General features: G+C 43.3%; 1 protein-coding gene and 1 pseudogene across 1 annotated transcript; both read left to right on the top strand.

Annotated features, from left to right (window-relative positions):
• Positions 1–21,702, top strand: part of LOC118941399 — a 117,537-nt pseudogene that overhangs the window by 8,117 nt on the left and 87,718 nt on the right.
• Positions 15,162–17,216, top strand: LOC118941400 (gastrula zinc finger protein XlCGF49.1-like). The gene is made up of 2 exons (XM_036953913.1): positions 15,162–15,676; positions 16,480–17,216. Exons 1-2 carry the CDS (start codon positions 15,409–15,411, stop codon positions 17,001–17,003), a joined length of 792 nt encoding a protein of 263 aa, XP_036809808.1. The 5' UTR covers positions 15,162–15,408; the 3' UTR covers positions 17,004–17,216.

Below are 21,702 nucleotides of genomic sequence, written 5' to 3'. Positions count from 1 at the left end.
GGCACCTAGCACTATTGTTGGATTAGCAGTGTTCATATAGTACAGACACCTAGCACTATTGTTGTATTAGCAGTGTTAATATAGTACAGACACCTAGCACTATTGTTGTATTAGCAGTGTTTATATAGTACAGACACCTAGCACTATTGTTGGATTAACAGTGTTTATATAGTACAGACACCTAGCACTATTGTTGGATTAGCAGTGTTTATATAGTACAGACACCTAGCACTATTGTTGGATTAGCAGTGTTTATGTAGTACAGACACCTAGCACTATTGTTGTATTAGCAGTGTTTATATAGTACAGACACCTAGCACTATTGTTGGATTAGCATTGTTTATATAGTACAGACACCTAGCACTATTGTTGGATTAGCAGTGTTTATATAGTACAGACACCTAGCACTATTGTTGGATTAGCAGTGTTTATATAGTACAGACACCTAGCACTATTGTTGTATTAGCAGTGTTTATATAGTACAGACACCTAGCACTATTGTTGTATTAGCAGTGTTTATATAGTACAGACACCTAGCACTATTGTTGGATTAGCAGTGTTTATATAGTACAGACAAGTAGCACTATTGTTGGATTAGCAGTGTTTATATAGTACAGACACCTAGCACTATTGTTGGATTAGCAGTGTTTATATAGTACAGACACCTAGCACTATTGTTGGATGAGCAGTGTTTATATAGTACAGACACCTAGCACTATTGTTGGATTAACAGTGTTTATATAGTACAGACACCTAGCACTATTGTTGGATTAGCAGTGTTTATATAGTACAGACACCTAGCACTATTGTTGTATTAGCAGTGTTTATATAGTACAGACTCCTAGCACTATTGTTGTATTAGCAGTGTTTATATAGTACAGACACCTAGCACTATTGTTGGATTAGCAGTGTTTATATAGTACAGACACCTAGCACTATTGTTGGATTAGCAGTGTTTATATAGTACAGGTACCTAGCACTATTGTTGGATTAGCAGCGTTTCTATAGTACAGACACCTAGCACTATTGTTGGATTAGCAGTGTTTATATAGTACAGACACCTAGCACTATTGTTGTATTAGCAGTGTTTATATAGTACAGACACCTAGCACTATTGTTGGATTAGCAGTGTTTATATAGTACAGACACCTAGCACTATTGTTGTATTAGCAGTGTTTATATAGTACAGACATCTAGCACTATTGTTGGATTAGCAGTGTATATATAGTACAGACACCTAGCACTATTGTTGGATTAGCAGTGTTTATATAGTACAGACACCTAGCACTATTGTTGGATTAGCAGTGTTTATATAGTACAGACACCTAGCACTATTGTTGTATTAGCAGTGTTTATATAGTACAGACATCTAGCACTATTGTTGTATTAGCAGTGTTTATATAGTACAGACATCTAGCACTATTGTTGGATTAACAGTGTTTATATAGTACAGACACCTAGCACTATTGTTGGATTAACAGTGTTTATATAGTACAGACACCTAGCACTATTGTTGTATTAGCAGTGTTTATATAGTACAGACACCTAGCACTATTGTTGGATTAGCAGTGTTTATATAGTACAGACACCTAGCACTATTGTTGTATTAGCAGTGTTTATATAGTACAGACACCTAGCACTATTGTTGGATTAACAGTGTTTATATAGTACAGACACCTAGCACTATTGTTGTATTAGCAGTGTTTATATAGTACAGACACCTAGCACTATTGGTGTATTAACAGTGTTTATATAGTACAGACATCTAGCACTATTGTTGGATTAACAGTGTTTATATAGTACAGGCACCTAGCACTATTGTTGGATTAGCAGTGTTTATATAGTACAGACACCTAGCACTATTGTTGGATTAACAGTGTTAATATAGTACAGACACCTAGCACTATTGTTGTATTAGCAGTGTTTATATAGTACAGACACCTAGCAATATTGTTGGATTAGCAGTGTTTATATAGTACAGAAATCTTATGTTTATTTGACTCTGATGATAAAGAAATATAAAATATTCCTGTAAAGGACTGTGTTAAATATTTAGGAATACATCTGTCAAAAAAACACTTAGTCAGACAACACATGAATTTCTCTCCTAAAATTAAGAAACCCAAAATATATGTAATAATTGTCTACAAAGAGATCTTTCTATACTTGGGAGAGTACTTCTGTCCAAGGCAGAGGGACTGTCTGGTTTTGTGTACCCCTCATTATCTTTATGTGTAAATCCTGCTACTTGTAAAGAGATCAACAAGACCTTTCTTGACTTCATCTGGAAAAATAAATCTCACCAACTAAAAGAGTCCTCTAATAAAAGAGCTGAAGGAGGTCTGGAAGTGTTGGACTTTGTGACATAAATAACACTTTCAAGATCAACTGGTTGAAAAGATGTTTGATCAATACTGATTCAATATGGTATTTCATTCACCCAGAGACTGGATCTACTTCTCTACATCTACTGTGTCCCCATCCAGAGACTGGACCTACTTATCCACATCTACTGTGTCCCCATCCAACAGCACACTTTCAAACATAACATCTACCGGCAGCCTAGAGGTGCGTCCGAACATCAAGAAGAAGGGTGGAAACCCAGTAGTCTCGCCCACCCAGTGTGCGATTCAGACGTTCTGCTTGGCCGTTGCCCATGGGATGGTAAGGTGTGGTGTGGGACTTTTCAACACCAGATAACTGAAGCAATTCTACACTAAGTAAACTCTCAAAGTCAGTTAGGTTTCACCAACAAGCTTTAATGGCCTGGAAAATATGTTTCCTGCACAATTCCCCCCCACATGATGTCCACATGTGTGGCTGGTTAAGGCCTTACAAATACTGTAGAACAAACAACGTTAAGGAAGGGCACTTTATTATGTTACATCAGATATATCCATGTAATTCTATGATGTCCACATGTGTGGCTGTTGATGATATCTGTGTTTTCTGAGAAAAAGGTGAGAATCTGTCCCACTTGTTCTTTGATGTAAATCTGTGTCATAATTTTGTGAAAACCTTGCAAGATACTTATTTACCATTATGAACACTGCCCATGTTTTACATGGAGGATATAATATGTTACCATTATGAACACTGCCCATGTTTAACATGGAGGATATAATATGTTACCATTATGAACACTGCCCATGTTCTACATGGAGGATATAATATGTTACCATTATGAACACTGCCCATGTTCTACATGGAGGATATAATATGTTACCATTATGAACACTGCCCATGTTTTACATGGAGGATATAATATGTTACCATTATGAACACTGCCCATGTTTAACATGGAGGATATAATATGTTACCATTATGAACACTGCCCATGTTTAACATGGAGGATATAATATGTTACCATTATGAACACTGCCCATGTTCTACATGGAGGATATAATATGTTACCATTATGAACACTGCCCATGTTTAACATGAAGGATATAATATGTTACCATTATGAACACTGCCCATGTTTAACATGGAGGATATAATATGTTACCATTATGAACACTGCCCATGTTCTACATGGAGGATATAATATGTTACCATTATGAACACTGCCCATGTTTTACATGGAGGATATAATATGTTACCATTATGAACACTGCCCATGTTCTACATGGAGGATATAATATGTTACCATTATGAACACTGCCCATGTTCTACATGGAGGATATAATATGTTACCATTATGAACACTGCCCATGTTTAACATGAAGGATATAATATGTTACCATTATGAACACTGCCCATGTTTTACATGGAGGATATAATATGTTACCATTATGAACACTGCCCATGTTCTACATGGAGGATATAATATGTTACCATTATGAACACTGCCCATGTTCTACATGGAGGATATAATATGTTACCATTATGAACACTGCCCATGTTCTACATGGAGGATATAATATGTTACCATTATGAACACTGCCCATGTTCTACATGGAGGATATAATATGTTACCATTATGAACACTGCCCATGTTCTACATGGAGGATATAATATGTTACCATTATGAACACTGCCCATGTTCTACATGGAGGATATAATATGTTACCATTATGAACACTGCCCATGTTCTACATGGAGGATATACTATGTTACCATTATGAACACTGCCCATGTTTAACATGGAGGATATACTATGTTACCATTATGAACACTGCCCATGTTTTACATGGAGGATATAATATGTTACTATTGCAATGAAACCACTGAAATGATTGTGATTTTTTTTATTCTTGTTGCCAAATACTTTATACACAAACAAACATTCCAAAATTGTTACGGTGCGTGAATGAGGACCCAAAAGCGAATTAACTTAAACAGAGCTTCTTTAATTACCAAACATAGGTAGGCTCAGACGGACCGGCAGATTCCGACAGGACAAGACAAGGTTACAGCAAACATGACGACAGTCTGGTTCAGGCATGAAACACAACAAACAAGAATCCGACAAGGACAGGAGCAGGAACAGAGAGAGATATAGGGACCTAATCAGAGGGAAAAAGGGAACAGGTGGGAAAAGGGGTGACGAGGTGGTTAGGAGGAGACAAGGCACAGCTGGGGGAAAGAGGGGGAGAAAAGGTAACCTAACAACGACCAGCAGAGGGAGACAGGGTGAAGGGAAAGGACAGAGACAAGACACAACATGACAGTACATGACAGTACCCCCCCACTCACCGAGCGCCTCCTGGCGCACTCGAGGAGGAAACCTGGCGGCAACGGAGGAAATCCTCGATCAGCGCACGGTCCAGCACGTCCCGAGAGGGAACCCAACTCCTCTCCTCAGGACCGTACCCCTCCCAATCTACGAGGTACTGGTGACCACGGCCCCGAGGACGCATGTCCAAAATTCTACGGACCCTGTAGATGGGTGCGCCCTCGACAAGGATGGGGGGGGGGGGGGGGAAGACGAGCGGGGGCGCGAAGGACGGGCTTGATGCAGGAGACATGGAAGACCGGGTGGACGCGACGAAGGTATCGCGGAAGAAGAAGTCGAACTGCGACAGGATTAATGACCCGAGAAATACGGAACGGACCAATGAACCGCGGGGTCAACTTGCGAGAAGCCGTCTTAAGGGGAAGGTTCTGAGTGGAGAGCCAAACTCTCTGACCGCGACAATATCTAGGACTCTTAGTTCTACGCTTATTAGCAGCCCTCACAGTCTGCGTCCTATAACGGCAAAGTGCAGACCTGACCCTCTTCCAGGTGCGCTCGCAACGTTGGACAAAAGCCTGAGCGGAGGGGACGCTGGACTCGGCGAACTGAGATGAGAACAGCGGAGGCTGGTACCCGAGGCTACTCTGAAAAGGAGATAGCCCGGTCGCAGACGAAGGAAGCGAGTTGTGGGCGTATTCTGCCCAGGGGAGCTGTTCTGACCAAGACGCAGGGTTGCGAAAAGAAAGACTGCGTAAGATGCGACCAATAGTCTGATTGGCCCGTTCTGCTTGACCGTTAGACTGGGGGTGAAAGCCGGTAGAGAGACTGACGGAAGCCCCAATCAAACGGCAAAACTCCCTCCAAAATTGAGACGTGAATTGCGGACCTCTGTCCGAAACGACGTCTGACGGAAGGCCATGAATTCTGAAAACATTCTCGATGATGATTTGTGCCGTCTCTTTAGCAGAAGGAAGCTTAGCAAGGGGAATGAAATGAGCTGCCTTAGAGAACCTATCGACAACCGTAAGAATAACAGTCTTCCCCGCTGACGAAGGCAGTCCGGTGACAAAATCTAAGGCGATGTGAGACCACGGTCGAGAGGGAATAGGAAGCGGCCTGAGACGGCCGGCAGGAGGAGAGTTACCGGACTTAGTCTGCGCGCAGACCGAACAAGCAGCCACGAAACGACGCGTGTCATGCTCCCGGGTGGGCCACCAAAAACGCTGGCGAATGGAAGCAAGCGTACCCCGAACGCCAGGGTGGCCGGCTAACTTGGCAGAGTGAGCCCACTGAAGAACGGCCAGACGAGTAGGAACGGGAACGAAAAGAAGGTTCCTAGGACAAGCGCGCGGCGACGGAGTGTGAGTGAGCGCTTGCTTTACCTGCCTCTCAATTCCCCAGACAGTCAACCCGACAACACGCCCCTCAGGGAGAATCCCCTCGGGGTCAGTGGAGGCTACTGAAGAACTGAAGAGACGAGACAAAGCATCAGGCTTGGTGTTCTTAGAGCCCGGACGATAAGAAATCACGAACTCGAAACGAGCGAAAAACAGCGCCCAACGCGCCTGACGCGCATTAAGTCGTTTGGCAGAACGGATGTACTCAAGGTTCCTATGGTCAGTCCAAACGACAAAAGGAACGGTCGCCCCCTCCAACCACTGTCGCCATTCGCCTAGGGCTAACCGGATGGCGAGCAGTTCGCGGTTACCCACATCATAGTTACGTTCCGACGGCGACAGGCGATGAGAAAAATACGCGCATGGGTGGACCTTGTCGTCAGAGAGGGAGCGCTGAGAAAGAATGGCTCCCACGCCCACCTCTGACGCGTCAACCTCGACAACGAACTGTCTAGAGACGTCAGGTGTAACAAGGATAGGAGCGGATGTAAAACGATTCTTGAGGAGATCAAAAGCTCCCTGGGCGGAAACGGACCACTTAAAGCACGTCTTGACAGAAGTAAGGGCTGTGAGAGGAGCTGCCACCTGACCGAAATTACGGATGAAACGACGATAGAAGTTCGCGAAGCCGAGAAAGCGCTGCAGCTCGACGCGTGACTTAGGGACGGGCCAATCAATGACAGCTTGGACCTTAGCGGGATCCATCTTAATGCCTTCAGCGGAAATAACAGAACCGAGAAATGTGACGGAGGAGGCATGAAAAGTGCACTTCTCAGCCTTCACAAAAAGACAATTCTCTAAAAGGCGCTGGAGGACACGTCGAACGTGCTGAACATGAATCTGGAGTGACGGTGAAAAAAATCAGGATATCGTCAAGGTAAACGAAAACAAAGATGTTCAGCATGTCTCTCAGGACATCATTGACTAATGCCTGAAAGACAGCTGGAGCGTTAGCGAGGCCGAAAGGAAGAACCCGGTATTCAAAGTGCCCTAACGGAGTGTTAAACGCCGTCTTCCACTCGTCCCCCTCCCTGATGCGCACGAGATGGTAAGCGTTACGAAGGTCCAACTTAGTGAAAAACCTGGCTCCCTGCAGGATCTCGAAGGCTGAAGACATAAGAGGAAGCGGATAACGATTCTTCACTGTTATGTCATTCAGCCCTCGATAATCTATGCAGGGGCGCAGAGACCCGTCCTTCTTCTTGACAAAAAAAACCCCCGCTCCGGCGGGAGAGGAGGAGGGGACTATGGTACCGGCGTCAAGAGCTACAGACAAATAATCTTCGAGAGCCTTACGTTCGGGAGCCGACAGAGAGTATAGTCTACCCCGGGGGGGGGTGGTTCCCGGAAGGAGATCAATACTACAATCATACGACCGGTGTGGAGGAAGAGAGGTGGCCCTGGACCGACTGAACACCTTGCGCAGATCGTGATATTCCTCCGGCACCCCTGTCAAATCACCAGGCTCCTCCTGTGAAGAAGAGACAGAGGAAACAGGAGGGATAGCAGACATTAAACATTTCACATGACAAGAGACGTTCCAGGAGAGGATAGAATTACTAGACCAATTAATGGAAGGATTATGACAAACTAGCCAGGGATGGCCCAAAACAACAGGTGTAAAAGGTGAACGAAAAATTAAAAAAGAAATGGTTTCACTATGATTACCAGAAACAGTGAGGGTTAAAGGTAGCGTCTCACGCTGAATCCTGGGGAGAGGACTACCATCCAGGGCGAACAAGGCCGTGGGCTCCTTTAACTGTCTGAGAGGAATGTCATGTTCCCGAGCCCAGGTCTCGTCCATAAAACAGCCCTCTGCCCCAGAGTCTATTAAGGCACTGCAGGAAGCTGACGAACCGGTCCAGCGTAGATGGACCGACAAGGTAGTGCAGGATCTTGAAGGAGAGACAGGAGTAGTAGCGCTCACCAGTAGCCCTCCGCTTACTGATGAGCTCTGGCCTTTTACTGGACATGAAGTGACAAAATGACCAGCGGAACCGCAATAGAGACAGAGGCGGTTGGTGATTCTCCGTTCCCTCTCCTTAGTCGAGATGCGGATACCTCCCAGCTGCATGGGCTCAGCACCCGAGCCGGCAGAGGAAGATGGTAGTGATGCGGAGAGGGGGGCAACGGAGAACGCAAGCTCCTTTCCACGAGCTCGGTGACGAAGATCAACCCGTCGCTCAATGCGAATAGCGAGTTCAATCAAGGAATCCACGCTGGAAGGAACCTCCCGGGAGAGAATCTCATCCTTTACCTCTGCGCGGAGACCCCCTGGAAGCCTCCTCCCCAAAAACAGATCGATCAAAAACCCGTATCATCTCCTCCTTAAAGTCCTGATACTGGTTAGTACACTCAGCCCTTGCCTCCCAGATTGCCGTGCCCCACTCACGAGCCCGTCCAATAAGGAGAGATATGACGTAGGCGACACGAGCAGTGCTCCTGGAGAAAGTGTAGGGCTGGAGAGAAAACACAATATCACACTGGGTGAGGAACGAGCGGCATTCAGTGGGCTCCCCAGAGTAACACGGCGGGTTATTGATTCTGGGCTCCGGAGATTCGAAAGCCCTGGAAGTGGCCGGTGGATCGAGGTGGAGATGGTGAACCTGTTCTGTGAGGTTGGAGACTTGGGTGGCCAGGGTCTCAACGGCATGTCGAGCAGCAGACAATTCCTGCTCGTGTCTGCCTAGCATCGCTCCCTGGATCCCGACGGCTGAGTGGAGAGGATCCGAAGTCGCTGGGTCCATTCTTGGTCGGATTCTTCTGTTACGGTGCGTGAATGAGGACCCAAAAGCGAATTAACTTAAACAGAGCTTCTTTAATTACCAAACATAGGTAGGCTCAGACGGACCGGCAGATTCCGACAGGACAAGACAAGGTTACAGCAAACATGACGACAGTCTGGTTCAGGCATGAAACACAACAAACAAGAATCCGACAAGGACAGGAGCAGGAACAGAGAGAGATATAGGGACCTAATCAGAGGGAAAAAGGGAACAGGTGGGAAAAGGGGTGACGAGGTGGTTAGGAGGAGACAAGGCACAGCTGGGGGAAAGAGGGGGAGAAAAGGTAACCTAACAACGACCAGCAGAGGGAGACAGGGTGAAGGGAAAGGACAGAGACAAGACACAACATGACAGTACATGACAAAAATTCTATACCAAAATTACACATTTTTCTGACTGAATTTAAATATTTTATTGAAACATTAACCCTAGTGAATAACAACAAGAATAACATTTTCCTGAATCATTATAGATTTTTTCAGAGTGATAACAACTACACTAAAATAGTTAATGTTTTATTACTTCATTGATATTTTGTGTGTTTTAGTATTTTCTAGTTGATACTAGTTCTGTTTTGTATGATGTAACAATGTAAATTGTTGGTCTGTATTTTGAATCAAAAAATAAATATATAAAATAAAACATAAAAAGACACATCGCCATCTGCTGACTGGAGGGGCAACACAGTTGAGGAACCAAAAGTTTATTTTCATTTATTTCATAAAAGTGTAATATTGTATTAAGTCTTTCAAAGAGAAGCATGTGTTGATTTATTCGTGTTTAATGAGTGAGAATTTAAAACAAACTTTAGACCCACTACATATTTACATTGAACCATAGTTCTGACATGGATCATTTAGACCCACTACATATTTACATTGAACCATAGTTCTGACATGGATCATTTAGACCCACTACATATTTACATTGAACCATAGTTCTGACATGGATCATTTTGACCCACTACATATTTACATTGAACCATAGTTCTGACATGGATCATTTAGACCCACTACATATTTACATTGAACCATAGTTCTGACATGGATCATTTAGACCCACTACATATTTACATTGAACCAGAGTTCTGACATGGATCATTTAGACCCACTACATATTTACATTGAACCATAGTTCTGACATGGATCATTTAGATCCACTACATATTTACATTGAACCATAGTTCTGACATGGATCATTTAGACCCACTACATATTTACATTGAACCATAGTTCTGACATGGATCATTTAGACCCACTACATATTTACATTGAACCATAGTTCTGACATGGATCATTTTGACCCACTACATATTTACATTGAACCATAGTTCTGACATGGATCATTTAGACCCACTACATATTTACATTGAACCATAGTTCTGACATGGATCATTTTGACCCCAGAGGCATATCTTTTATCACAGCCAAAATGTGGTTTATTCCATTTTTCATGACTTTGTCAATCAACTTCTATGAATACATCTAAATCCTGGTTTAGTGTTTCTGTATCAATATGGACTTTTAACACATTCACATCCTTTGTACTCCAACTACAATGTTAAAACATTCTACATTGTGACATCATTAAAATACTCCTACTACGATGTTAAAACATTCTACATTGTGACATCATTAAAATACTCCTTCTACAATGTGAAAACATTCTACATTGTGACATCATTAAAATACTCCTTCTACAATGTTAAAACATTCTACATTGTGACATCATTAAAATACTCCTACTACAATGTTAAAACATTCTACATTGTGACATCATTAAAATACTCCTACTACAATGTGAAAACATTCTACATTGTGACATCATTAAAATACTCCTTCTACAATGTGAAAACATTCTACATTGTGACATCATTAAAATACTCCTTCTACAATGTTAAAACATTCTACATTGTGACATCATTAAAATACTCCTACTACAATGTTTAAACATTCTACATTGTGACATCATTAAAATACTCCTACTACAATGTTAAAACATTCTACATTGTGACATTAATTCATTGATATCATGAAACAACTCCATCATTAATGTATTTTCTGATGTTTGATCAGAGATCTTTTATCAGAGTATCTCTTGTCACATTGATCACAGCTATGAGATTTCTCTCCTGTGTGTGTTCTCTGGTGTGATATCAGGCTACTTGACTGAAAAAAAATCTTCCCACATTGACTACAGCTGTAAGATTTCTCTCCTGTGTGTGTTCTCTGCTGTATAGTCAGATGCCTAGATGTAACAAAACTCTTCCCACATTGATCACAGCTATAAGGTTTCACTCCTGTGTGTGCTCTCAGGTGTACTATCAGCCAGCTTGAGTGATTAAACCTCTTCCCACATTGAGTACAGTTATAAGGTTTCTCTACTGTGTGTATTTTCTGGTGTGATTTTAGATCTGTTGAACTAACAAAACTCTTTCCGCAGTCAGAGCAGTGGTAAGGATTCTCTCCCTTGTGTGCTTTCAAGATGTACCATCAGGCAGCTTGAGTGAGTAAAATGTTTCCCACATTGATCACAGCTATAAGGTTTCTCTCCAGTGTGTATTCTCTGGTGAGTTTTCAGGCAGCTTGACTGAGTAAAACTCTTCCCACATTGATCACAGGTATAAGGTTTCTCTCCAGTATGAATTCTCATGTGTAATTTTAGTGATTCTGATCTTAAGTAACTCTTCCCACAATCAAAACAGTGGTGAGATTTCTCTCCTGTGTGTACTCGCTGGTGTATTTTAAGTTCTGATGAAGATTTGCAACCTTTCCCACGGTCTGAGAAGCAATGAGATTTATTCCCTGTGGGTCTCTGCTGGTGATTCTTGAGGTGATATGATCTGGAGAGACTCTTCTCTGCCTCGTCAACTTAGTAGTCACATCTCTCTCCTGTGTAAACAACAAGTCAGACAGATGGTTAAAGGCCCACAACAGCAGAAATCCACTGTAAAAGGTGATGCCAACAGCGTAGCCATGATGTTGTACAACAATTGACGTCTGTAAAGAATGTTAAAATGACTTGACAATCGTCTGAAGACAGTCAAGTGAGCAACAAGTCATATTTAGTATTTTTTTCACATTAGTAGTAACATCAATGATTTTAGGCTAGAAAAAAGTAAAAGTTGTTGACATCCTAAGCAGTGTGCCAGATGACTTTTGGTCTTCTATATAGGCCCCTTTCTGTGTTTGCCAAAAATGTAACAAGGGCGATGCACATGCAATTTGGTTGCAGAAACCCCTCCCTTCTAATGCAGAAACCACTCCCTTCTAATGCAGAAACCCCTCCCTTCTAATGCAGAAACCACTCCCTTCTAATGCAGAAACCCCTCCCTTCTAATGCAGAAACCCCTCCCTTCTAATGCAGAAACCACTCCCTTCTAATGCAGAAACCCCTCCCTTCTAATGCAGAAACCACTCCCTTCTAATGCAGAAACCCCTCCCTTCTAATGCAGAAACAACTCCATTCTAATGCAGAAACCCCTAGTTATGGATGTTGTATATCTGCCTGGAGCAAAAAGGTGAGCAGAGATTGTAGTTTTTCCACAATGTATTCTGAATATGACAACACACTATCAGTGTAAGATCAGGATGCTACTCAAGGAACCTCACATTAATCTCTGTGTCTATTCACTAATTCACCCCCGTGGGGGAAAACTCAGGGGACTTCTCATAGGCTGACAGCAGATATAGCCTCCATTTCCAGGTTGCTTATGAGTGCATTTCACACTACTTTGGATTATAATTGTAAGGTTCATTTGAATGTCCTGATTAATATAATGTTTGTTTTTGTCGAAAATGTACTACTTTATATTTAAAAATGACTTCAACCAGTAAAATGTTCTTTGGCTACTATTCTAAAATGGATTACATTTTTTTATTTATTATCCATCTTCAGACAATACCCCATAATGACATCACAATACCTCATAATGACATCACAATACCCCATAATGACATCACAGTACCCCATAATGACATCACAATACCCCATGAAAGTGAATAAAAGTTTAGAAATGCTTGCATACCAGGGAACTTTTGGCTAAACCAACTATATCATACTACGACCAATAAGCAAACTACAAACTCAATGTACGTCACAAATAGTACAGTTAGTATGAGTATTCCAACACAGCTCAGGTCTCTGGGCTGCCATTTTGTTTCTGTTTAAAACCCAGGTTGCCCCTTCAAAAAAGCCACACAACAAACAACCAATCTGCAGTTGAAACAATAACAAAGCTGTCATTATTTTTTTACTCCAATGTTTAGAAACAAATGTCAGATTTCCCCTTTAACACCACACACATCAGTCCCACAACTGCCTCTGTTTTTAACACAGTAACGGTACCTACAGTTGAAGTCCAAAGTTTACATACACCTCAGCCAAATACATTTAATCTCATCACAATTCCTGGCATTTAATCCTAGTAAAAATTCCCTTCTCAGTTCTGCCCACTAATGTTCTATACGATTGTGGTCAGGGCTTTGTGATGGCCACTCCAATACCAGCCACAATTGTACCCGAAGACAGGAAGTGCCTATTCCTCATCTCACCAAGGATAAACTTCAACTCAATCGCCAGTACTGGCGACATCGTGTGGAAGCTGTAGGCATTGTAAACTGGACGCTATCTATTTTCCCTTGCCATAGACAATACAGAGACTGGCGGAGGGATATTTTATGTGTTTTTTTGTGAACAGTTTTCCTTGGGATTTTGCCTCCTACACACGTTCTGTTATAGTCACAGACATGATTTAACCAGTTTTAGAGACTTCGGAGTGTTTTCTATCCACACATCCTAATCATATGCATATACTATATTCCTGGCATGAGTAGCAGGACGTTGAAATTTTGCGCGATTTTTAACAAAAAGCTGCGCGATTTTTAACAAAAAGCTGCAAAAATTTGCAGCCTCTTTAAGAGGTTTTAAAGAATCCCACGGGGAGTCTTCAGACACGCCCCCAACATCAGTCAAATGGTGGTGAGGTCTGATCTTCCACCAGAGCCACGTAGTACTTTCCTACAAGGTTCGTTACACTGCTAGCTGGTAGGACTCCTTTGATGGATTAGACAATAGCTGAGATCCCAATACCCATGTAAACATAGCTTACTGACAGATCAATGAGGTTAGATCCAATACCCATGTAAACATAGATTACTGACAGATCAATGAGGTCAGATCCAATACCCATGTAAACATAGCTTACTGACAGATCAATGAGGTAAGATCCAATACCCATGTAAACATAGCTTACTGACAGATCAATGAGGTCAGATCCAATACCCATGTAAACATAGGTTACTGATAGATCAATGAGGTCAGATCCAATACCCATGTAAACATAGCTTACTGACAGATCAATGAGGTCAGATTCAATACCCATGTAAACATAGCTTACTGACAGATCAATGAGGTCAGATCCAATACCCATGTAAACATAGCTTACTGACAGACCAATGAGGTCAGATCCAATACCCATGTAAACATAGCTTACTGATAGATCAATGAGGTCAGATCCAATACCCATGTAAACATAGCTTACTGACAGATCAATGAGGTCAGATCCAATACCCATGTAAACATAGCTTACTGACAGATCAATGAGGTAAGATCCAATACCCATGTAAACATAGCTTACTGATAGATCAATGAGGTTAGATCCAATACCCATGTGTTGCGAACAGGTCGATTGTAGCAGTAGTCGTTTCGGTGGAGAATAACTTGACAGTTATTTTGACCGCGGTGGTTATTGAAGTCGTGGTTTCGTGGAAGAAACCGTTGTTGTGCATCATCTTTCAACGCTCCAATACCTGATAATGACCAAACCTGTTTAGGCTTTTTGGGAATTTAACTTCAATTAACCTGAAAGTGTTCATTGTAGAAACATCTGTTGGGTTGGTAGAATGTGGAAAGACCCACCTCATTGGTTAATATTCCCTGTAGTAGAAACATCTGTTCGGTTGGTAGAATGTGGAAAGACCCACCTCATTGGTTAATATTCCCTGAAGTAGAAACATCTGTTGGGTTGGTAGAATGTGGAAAGACCCACCTCATTGTTTAATATTCCCTGTAGTAGAAACATCTGTTGGGTTGGTAGAATGTAGAAGTAGGTTTTAAATTCATACTTAATACACATCTGCAGTTGTCTGACTATTATATTATTATTTAATGAAAGAAATGTAAAAATGCACTTTTTGTCTGGAAATAAAATAAACATTTATCTGCATTAACCACTCCAGTCAACAGATGGCGATATGCGTTTTTCAGGCGATGCTATCAGAGTGACGTATAATGTAGTGGACGGGACGCTTCTTCAACAACATCTAGTCAGCCACCTCGGTAGCTTCCTAGCGGAAACGTTCAAGCTGTTCAGACTGCTTCGGTCAATATTTACTTCTGTATTTGGAACATAATTCTGTCTTTTAACTAGTTTCCCCATTTCATGTCATATTTCCGTTTAGTCAGGTAACGGTAGCTGGCTTGATAAATGAACCTATCACTAGGCTAGTCGCTAACTAGCTAGGTTAGCTGGCTAACATCCCCGACCATGAGCTCAGCAAGCTACTGCCCTCCTGCTAAAAAAGAGGTCTGCTGGAAGGAGAAAGAAGGTATTTGGCTGAACGTTGTCGTGAAAGAGGAGAATGAAGAGGAGGATGTCACAGTAAACGAAGAAGTAGAGGGTGAGGCTGTTACACAGAAAGAAGAGGAAGAAAACGATTATACTTTTTTTGGAGTGAATGAAGGAGAGATAACTGTCATATTGAAGGAGGAGGAGAGGGAAGAAGAGAATGAGACAGAAGATCTGAGTAACACCAGTAAGTCCTGTCTTGAAAATAGTTGTTGAACTGATACGTGGTTTTAAAACGGCATTCTACTCTAGTTCTGACCTTAAATGCCGTTTTTTAATGTAGGAATTGATAAAGCTACACTGTAAGATATGAATACCATCAAGAAGCTGGCCAACAACAAAACTTTAACAATGGATTTGCACCCAAAATCACAACTTAAATGTCTCACGGAATGGACTTGCCTTCATTCAATACTGCAATTCCACTGTACTAAACTGGAGGCGATTTCCAGCCCACCGTTGACTGCGGTCAAGTGAGCCGACAGTCGCAAAACGCGGTCAGGCCATCTGCTCTTCAGTTTCTTCCTGAATTTGCGTGCGCGAATACACTTTACGGAATGGCTTTTTTTCAGGTAGGGAAACTGAGTTGAATGGACTCTCATGCACAGGTAGTCGAGACGATGGCTACAAATCATTACAAGCAAACCGTTTGAAGCACACCTATTCAATCTTCCATAATAAAAATGATACCAAATCGTTTATTTAATTTTGGCGTTATCATAAAGTACTTTATCATTGCTAGAGTGTCAAGCGTAGGCTGGACTGGTGTAAAAGCTACAACATACAATGACATTCTAGACCATTCTATAGGCCTCTCTGACTAAGAACCACACAGAGACCTGCATTTTGTAGTGGCTTTAATAACACTTGTGAAAACTGACTTCAGGTGATTGAGGGATCTAGTCTAGATTAAACGTCATAGGAAGTTTTATCATGTGGAGGTTTCATTCAGGTCTCTGTTTAATTAAATCATCTGTTTGTCTTTGACAGGAGAGAGACCAGACTCTCCTTCTGACAGCAGGAAGAGTCCTTCAGGGAAACCAGACCCCGAGACGTCCAAACCAGCAGGACGACATCACTGCTCCCAGTGTGGAAAGAGTTTTACTCAGTTAGGGAGCCTGAGAACACATAAGAGAATACACACTGGAGAGAAGCCTTACCACTGTTCCCAATGTGGAATGACGTTTACCCAGTTAGGGAGCCTGCAAACGCATGAGAGGGGACACACAGGGGAAAAGCTTTTCAAATGTTCCCATTGTGGAAAGAGTTTTGGCCAGGTAGGAAACCTGAACAAGCATGAGAGGACACACACAGGTAAGAAGATGTACCGCTGCTCCCAGTGTGGAGAGAGATTTACCCGGTTAAGGTACCTGAAAGAGCATGAAGGAATACATACAAATACACAGGAGGAGAAGACATACCACTGCTCTCATTGTGGAAAGACATTTTCCCAGTCAGAAAACCTGAAAACACATGAGAGAATTGAGAGGCTGTGTTCTGACTTGTGTTTTTGACTGAGAATGTGTGTATTTGTTTGGGCTGTCAGACTTGAGTTCACTTTGTGTAATGTTAGTGCACTATTTTTAATTGTGATTAATCCATTGTCTGAAAGGGTTAAAAACACACTGAAAACATCCAAAATACATCCTATATACAGCTAAAATCTACAATGCCATGTAAACACAAGATGACATTGAGGTTAAATAAAGTGTGATTTATCAATGGAACATATTTTGACACGTCCACTGTGTGTCTCTGTAGAGTCATAATATCCATAACAACTAGAGGTCAAACAGGGAGATGGTTCCATTCATTTTCCCCACAGGGCTGTGTTTTGTTTAGACTCACCCTGGTGTGATGTTTTGATAACCATGTAAACCTCTCTGGGACAAGGTGACTGAGGACACAGTGTGTTGTGAATTTATTGTCATGATTTTAAAATGGTATAACTGCCTTTATTTTAGCTGGACCCCAGGAAGAGTAGCTGCTGCCTTGGCAGGAACTAATGGGGATCCATAATAAACCCCAGGAAAAGTAGCTGCTGCCTTGGCAGGAACTAATGGGGATCCATAATAAACCCCAGGAAGAGTAGCTGCTGCCTTGGCAGGAACTAATGGGGATCCACAATAAACCCCAGGAAGAGTAGCTGCTGCCTTGGCAGGAACTAATGGGGATCCATAATAAACCCCAGGAAGAGTAGCTGCTGCCTTGGCAGGAACTAATGGGGATCCATAATAAACCCCAGGAAGAGTAGCTGCTGCCTTGGCAGGAACTAATGGGGATCCATAATAAACCCCAGGAAGAGTAGCTGCTGCCTTGGCAGGAACTAATGGGGATCCATAATAAACCCCAGGAAGAGCAGCTGCTGCCTTGGCAGGAACTAATGGGGATCCATAATAAACCCCAGGAAGAGCAGCTGCTGCCTTGGCAGGAACTAATGGGGATCCATAATAAACCCCAGGAAGAGTAGCTGCTGCCTTGGCAGGAACTAATGGTGATCCATAATAAACCCCAGGAAGAGTAGCTGCTGCCTTGGCAGGAACTAATGGGGATCTATAATAAACCCCAGGAAGAGTAGCTGCTGCCTTGGCAGGAACTAATGGGAATCCATAATAAACCCCAGGAAGAGCAGCTGCTGCCTTGGCAGGAACTAATGGGGATCCACAATAAACCCCAGGAAGAGTAGCTGCTGCCTTGGCAGGAACTAATGGGGATCCATAATAAACCCCAGGAAGAGTAGCTGCTGCCTTGGCAGGAACTAATGGGGATCCATAATAAACCCCAGGAAGAGTAGCTGCTGCCTTGGCAGGAACTAATGGGGATCCATAATAAACCCCAGGAAGAGTAGCTGCTGCCTTGGCAGGAACTAATGGGGATCCATAATAAACCCCAGGAAGAGCAGCTGCTGCCTTGGCAGGAACTAATGGGGATCCATAATAAACCCCAGGAAGAGCAGCTGCTGCCTTGGCAGGAACTAATGGGGATCCATAATAAACCCCAGGAAGAGTAGCTGCTGCCTTGGCAGGAACTAATGGTGATCCATAATAAACCCCAGGAAGAGTAGCTGCTGCCTTGGCAGGAACTAATGGGGATCTATAATAAACCCCAGGAAGAGTAGCTGCTGCCTTGGCAGGAACTAATGGGGATCCATAATAAACCCCAGGAAGAGTAGCTGCTGCCTTGGCAGGAACTAATGGGGATCCATAATAAACCCCAGGAAGAGTAGCTGCTGCCTTGGCAGGAACTAATGGGGATCCATAATAAATCCCAGGAAGAGTAGCTGCTGCCTTGGCAGGAACTAATGTGGATCCATAATAAACCCCAGGAAGAGTAGCTGCTGCCTTGGCAGGAACTAATGGGGATCCATAATAAACCCCAGGAAGAGTAGCTGCTGCGTTGGCAGGAACTAATGGGGATCTATAATAAACCCCAGGAAGAGTAGCTGCTGCCTTGGCAGGAACTAATGGGGATCCATAATAAACCCCAGGAAGAGTAGCTGCTGCCTTGACAGGAACTAATGGGGATCCATAATAAACCCCAGGAAGAGTAGCTGCTGCCTTGGCAGGAACTAATGGGGATCTATAATAAACCCCAGGAAGAGTAGCTGCTGCCTTGGCAGGAACTAATTCGGATCCATAATAAACCCCAGGAAGAGTAGCTGCTGCCTTGGCAGGAACTAATGGGGATCTATAATATACCCCAGGAAGAGTAGCTGCTGCCTTGGCATGAACTAATGGGGATCCATAATAAACCCCAGGAAGAGTAGCTGCTGCCGTGGCATGAACTAATGGGGATCCATAATAAACCCCAGGAAGAGTAGCTAATGCCTTGGCAGGAACTAATGGGGATCCATAATAAACCCCAGGAAGAGTAGCTGCTGCCTTGGCAGGAACTAATGGGGATCTATAATAAACCCAATGAAGAGTAGCTGCTGCCTTGGCAGGAACTAATGGGGATCCATAATAAACCCCAGGAAGAGTAGCTGCTGTCTTGGCAGGAACTAATGGGGATCCATAATAAACCCCAGGAAGAGTAGCTGCTGCCTTGGCAGGAACTAATGGGGATCCATAATAAACCCCAGGAAGAGTAGCTGCTGCTTTGGCAGGAACTAATGGGGATCCATAATAAACCCCAGGAAGAGTAGCTGCTGCCTTGACAGGAACTAATGGGGATCCATAATAAACCCCAGGAAGAGTAGCTGCTGCCTTGGCAGGAACTAATGGGGATCTATAATAAACCCAATGAAGAGTAGCTGCTGCCTTGGCAGGAACTAATGGGGATCCATAATAAACCCTAGGAAGAGTAGCTGCTGTCTTGGCAGGAACTAATGGGGATCCATATTAAACCCCAGGAAGAGTAGCTGCTGCCTTGGCAGGAACTAATGGGGATCCATAATAAACCCCAGGAAGAGTAGCTGCTGCCTTGGCAGGAACTAATGTGGATCCATAATAAACCCCAGGAAGAGTAGCTGCTGCTTTGGCAGGAACTAATGGGGATCCATAATAAACCCCAGGAAGAGTAGCTGCTGCCTTGGCAGGAACTAATGGGGCTCCATAATAAACTCCATGAAGAGTAGCTGCTGCCTTGGCAGGAACTAATGGGGATCCATAATAAACCCCAGGAAGAGTAGCTGCTGCCTTGGCAGGAACTAATGGGGATCCATAATAAACCCCAGGAAGAGTAGCTGCTGCCTTGGCAGGAACTAATGGGGATCCACAATTAACCCCAGGAAGAGTAGCTGCTGCCTTGGCAGGAACTAATGGGGATCTATCATAAACCCCACGAAGAGTAGCTGCTGCCTTGGCAGGAACTAATGGGGATCTGTAATAAACCCCAGGAAGAGTAGCTGCTGCCTTGGCAGGAACTAATGGGGATCCATAATAAACCCCAGGAAGAGTAGCCACTGCCTTGGCAGGAACTAATGGGGATCCATAATAAACCCCAGGAAGAGTAGCTGCTGCCTTGGCAGGAACTAATAGGGATCCATAATAAACCCCAGGAAGAGTAGCTGCTGCCTTGGCAGGAACTAATGGGGATCCATAATAAACCCCAGGAAGAGTAGCTTCTGCCTTGGCAGGAACTAATGGGGATCCATAATAAACCCCAGGAAGAGTAGCTGCTGCCTTGGCAGGAACTAATGGGGATCCATATTAAACCCCAGGAAGAGTAGCTGCTGCCTTGGCAGGAACTAATGGGGATCCATAATAAACCCCAGGAAGAGTAGCTGCTGCCTTGGCAGGAACTAATGGGGATCTATAATAAACCCCAGGAAGAGTAGATGCTGCCTTGGCAGGAACTAATGGGGATCCATAATAAACCCAGGGAGAGTAGCTGCTGCCTTGGCAGGAACTAATGGGGATCCATAATAAACCCCAGGAAGAGTAGCTGCTGCCTTGGCAGGAACTAATGGGGATCTATAATAAACCCCAGGAAGAGTAGATGCTGCCTTGGCAGGAACTAATGTGGATCCATAATAAACCCCAGGGAGAGTAGCTGCTGCCTTGGCAGGAACTAATGGGGATGTCTCTCTCTACTCTCAGATTCGAAAATGCTAATTAGCATCAAAGTAGACAACATGCCTACAAATCCCTGCAAGCTCCTGCAAGTCATCTCTAGCCAACACATTTCACAGAACAGTTCACAGAATTGTCCATTGAAATAAATGTTGACAATTTAATCATCGCTACTTTAAGCTCTGATTGGTGGAGTGCTGAAGAGATGGTTGTCCTTCTGGAAGGTTCTCCAGTCTCCACAGAGGAAATCTGGAGCTCTGTCAGAGTGAACATCGGGTTCTTGTTCACCTCCCTGACCAAGGCCCTTCTCCCCCGATTTCTCAGTTTGGCCAGGTGGCCAGCTCTAGAAAGAGTATTGGTGGTTCCAAACTTCTTCCATTTAAGAATGATGGCGGCCATTGTGTTCATGGGGACCGTCAATGCTACAGACATTTTTGGTACCTTTCCACAGATCTGTGCTTCGACACATTCCTGTCTCAGAACTCTACCGACAATTCCTTTGACCTCGTGGCTTGGTTTTTGCTCTGACATGCACTGTGAACTGTGGGACCTTATATAGACAGGTGTGTGCCTTTCCAAACCATGTCTAATTTATTGAATTTACCACAGGTGGACTCCAATCAAGTTGTAGAAACATCTCAAGGATGATCAATGGAAACAGGATGCATCTGAGTTCAATTTGGAGTCTCATAGCAAAGGG

This window comes from Oncorhynchus mykiss, chromosome 19 (assembly GCF_013265735.2).
Source record: "Oncorhynchus mykiss isolate Arlee chromosome 19, USDA_OmykA_1.1, whole genome shotgun sequence".
Lineage (NCBI taxonomy): Eukaryota > Metazoa > Chordata > Actinopteri > Salmoniformes > Salmonidae > Oncorhynchus > Oncorhynchus mykiss.
This window is presented reverse-complemented; position numbering and strand designations above follow the sequence as displayed.

Bases quoted from the DNA above. Each gene is read 5' to 3' on its own strand.
- LOC118941400 (XM_036953913.1), top strand. From the start codon at position 15,409: ATGAGCTCAGCAAGCTACTGCCCTCCTGCTAAAAAAGAGGTCTGCTGG. The intron at 15,677-16,479 runs GTAAGTCCTGTC...TGTCTTTGACAG, and splicing joins AGAAGATCTGAGTAACACCA to GAGAGAGACCAGACTCTCCT.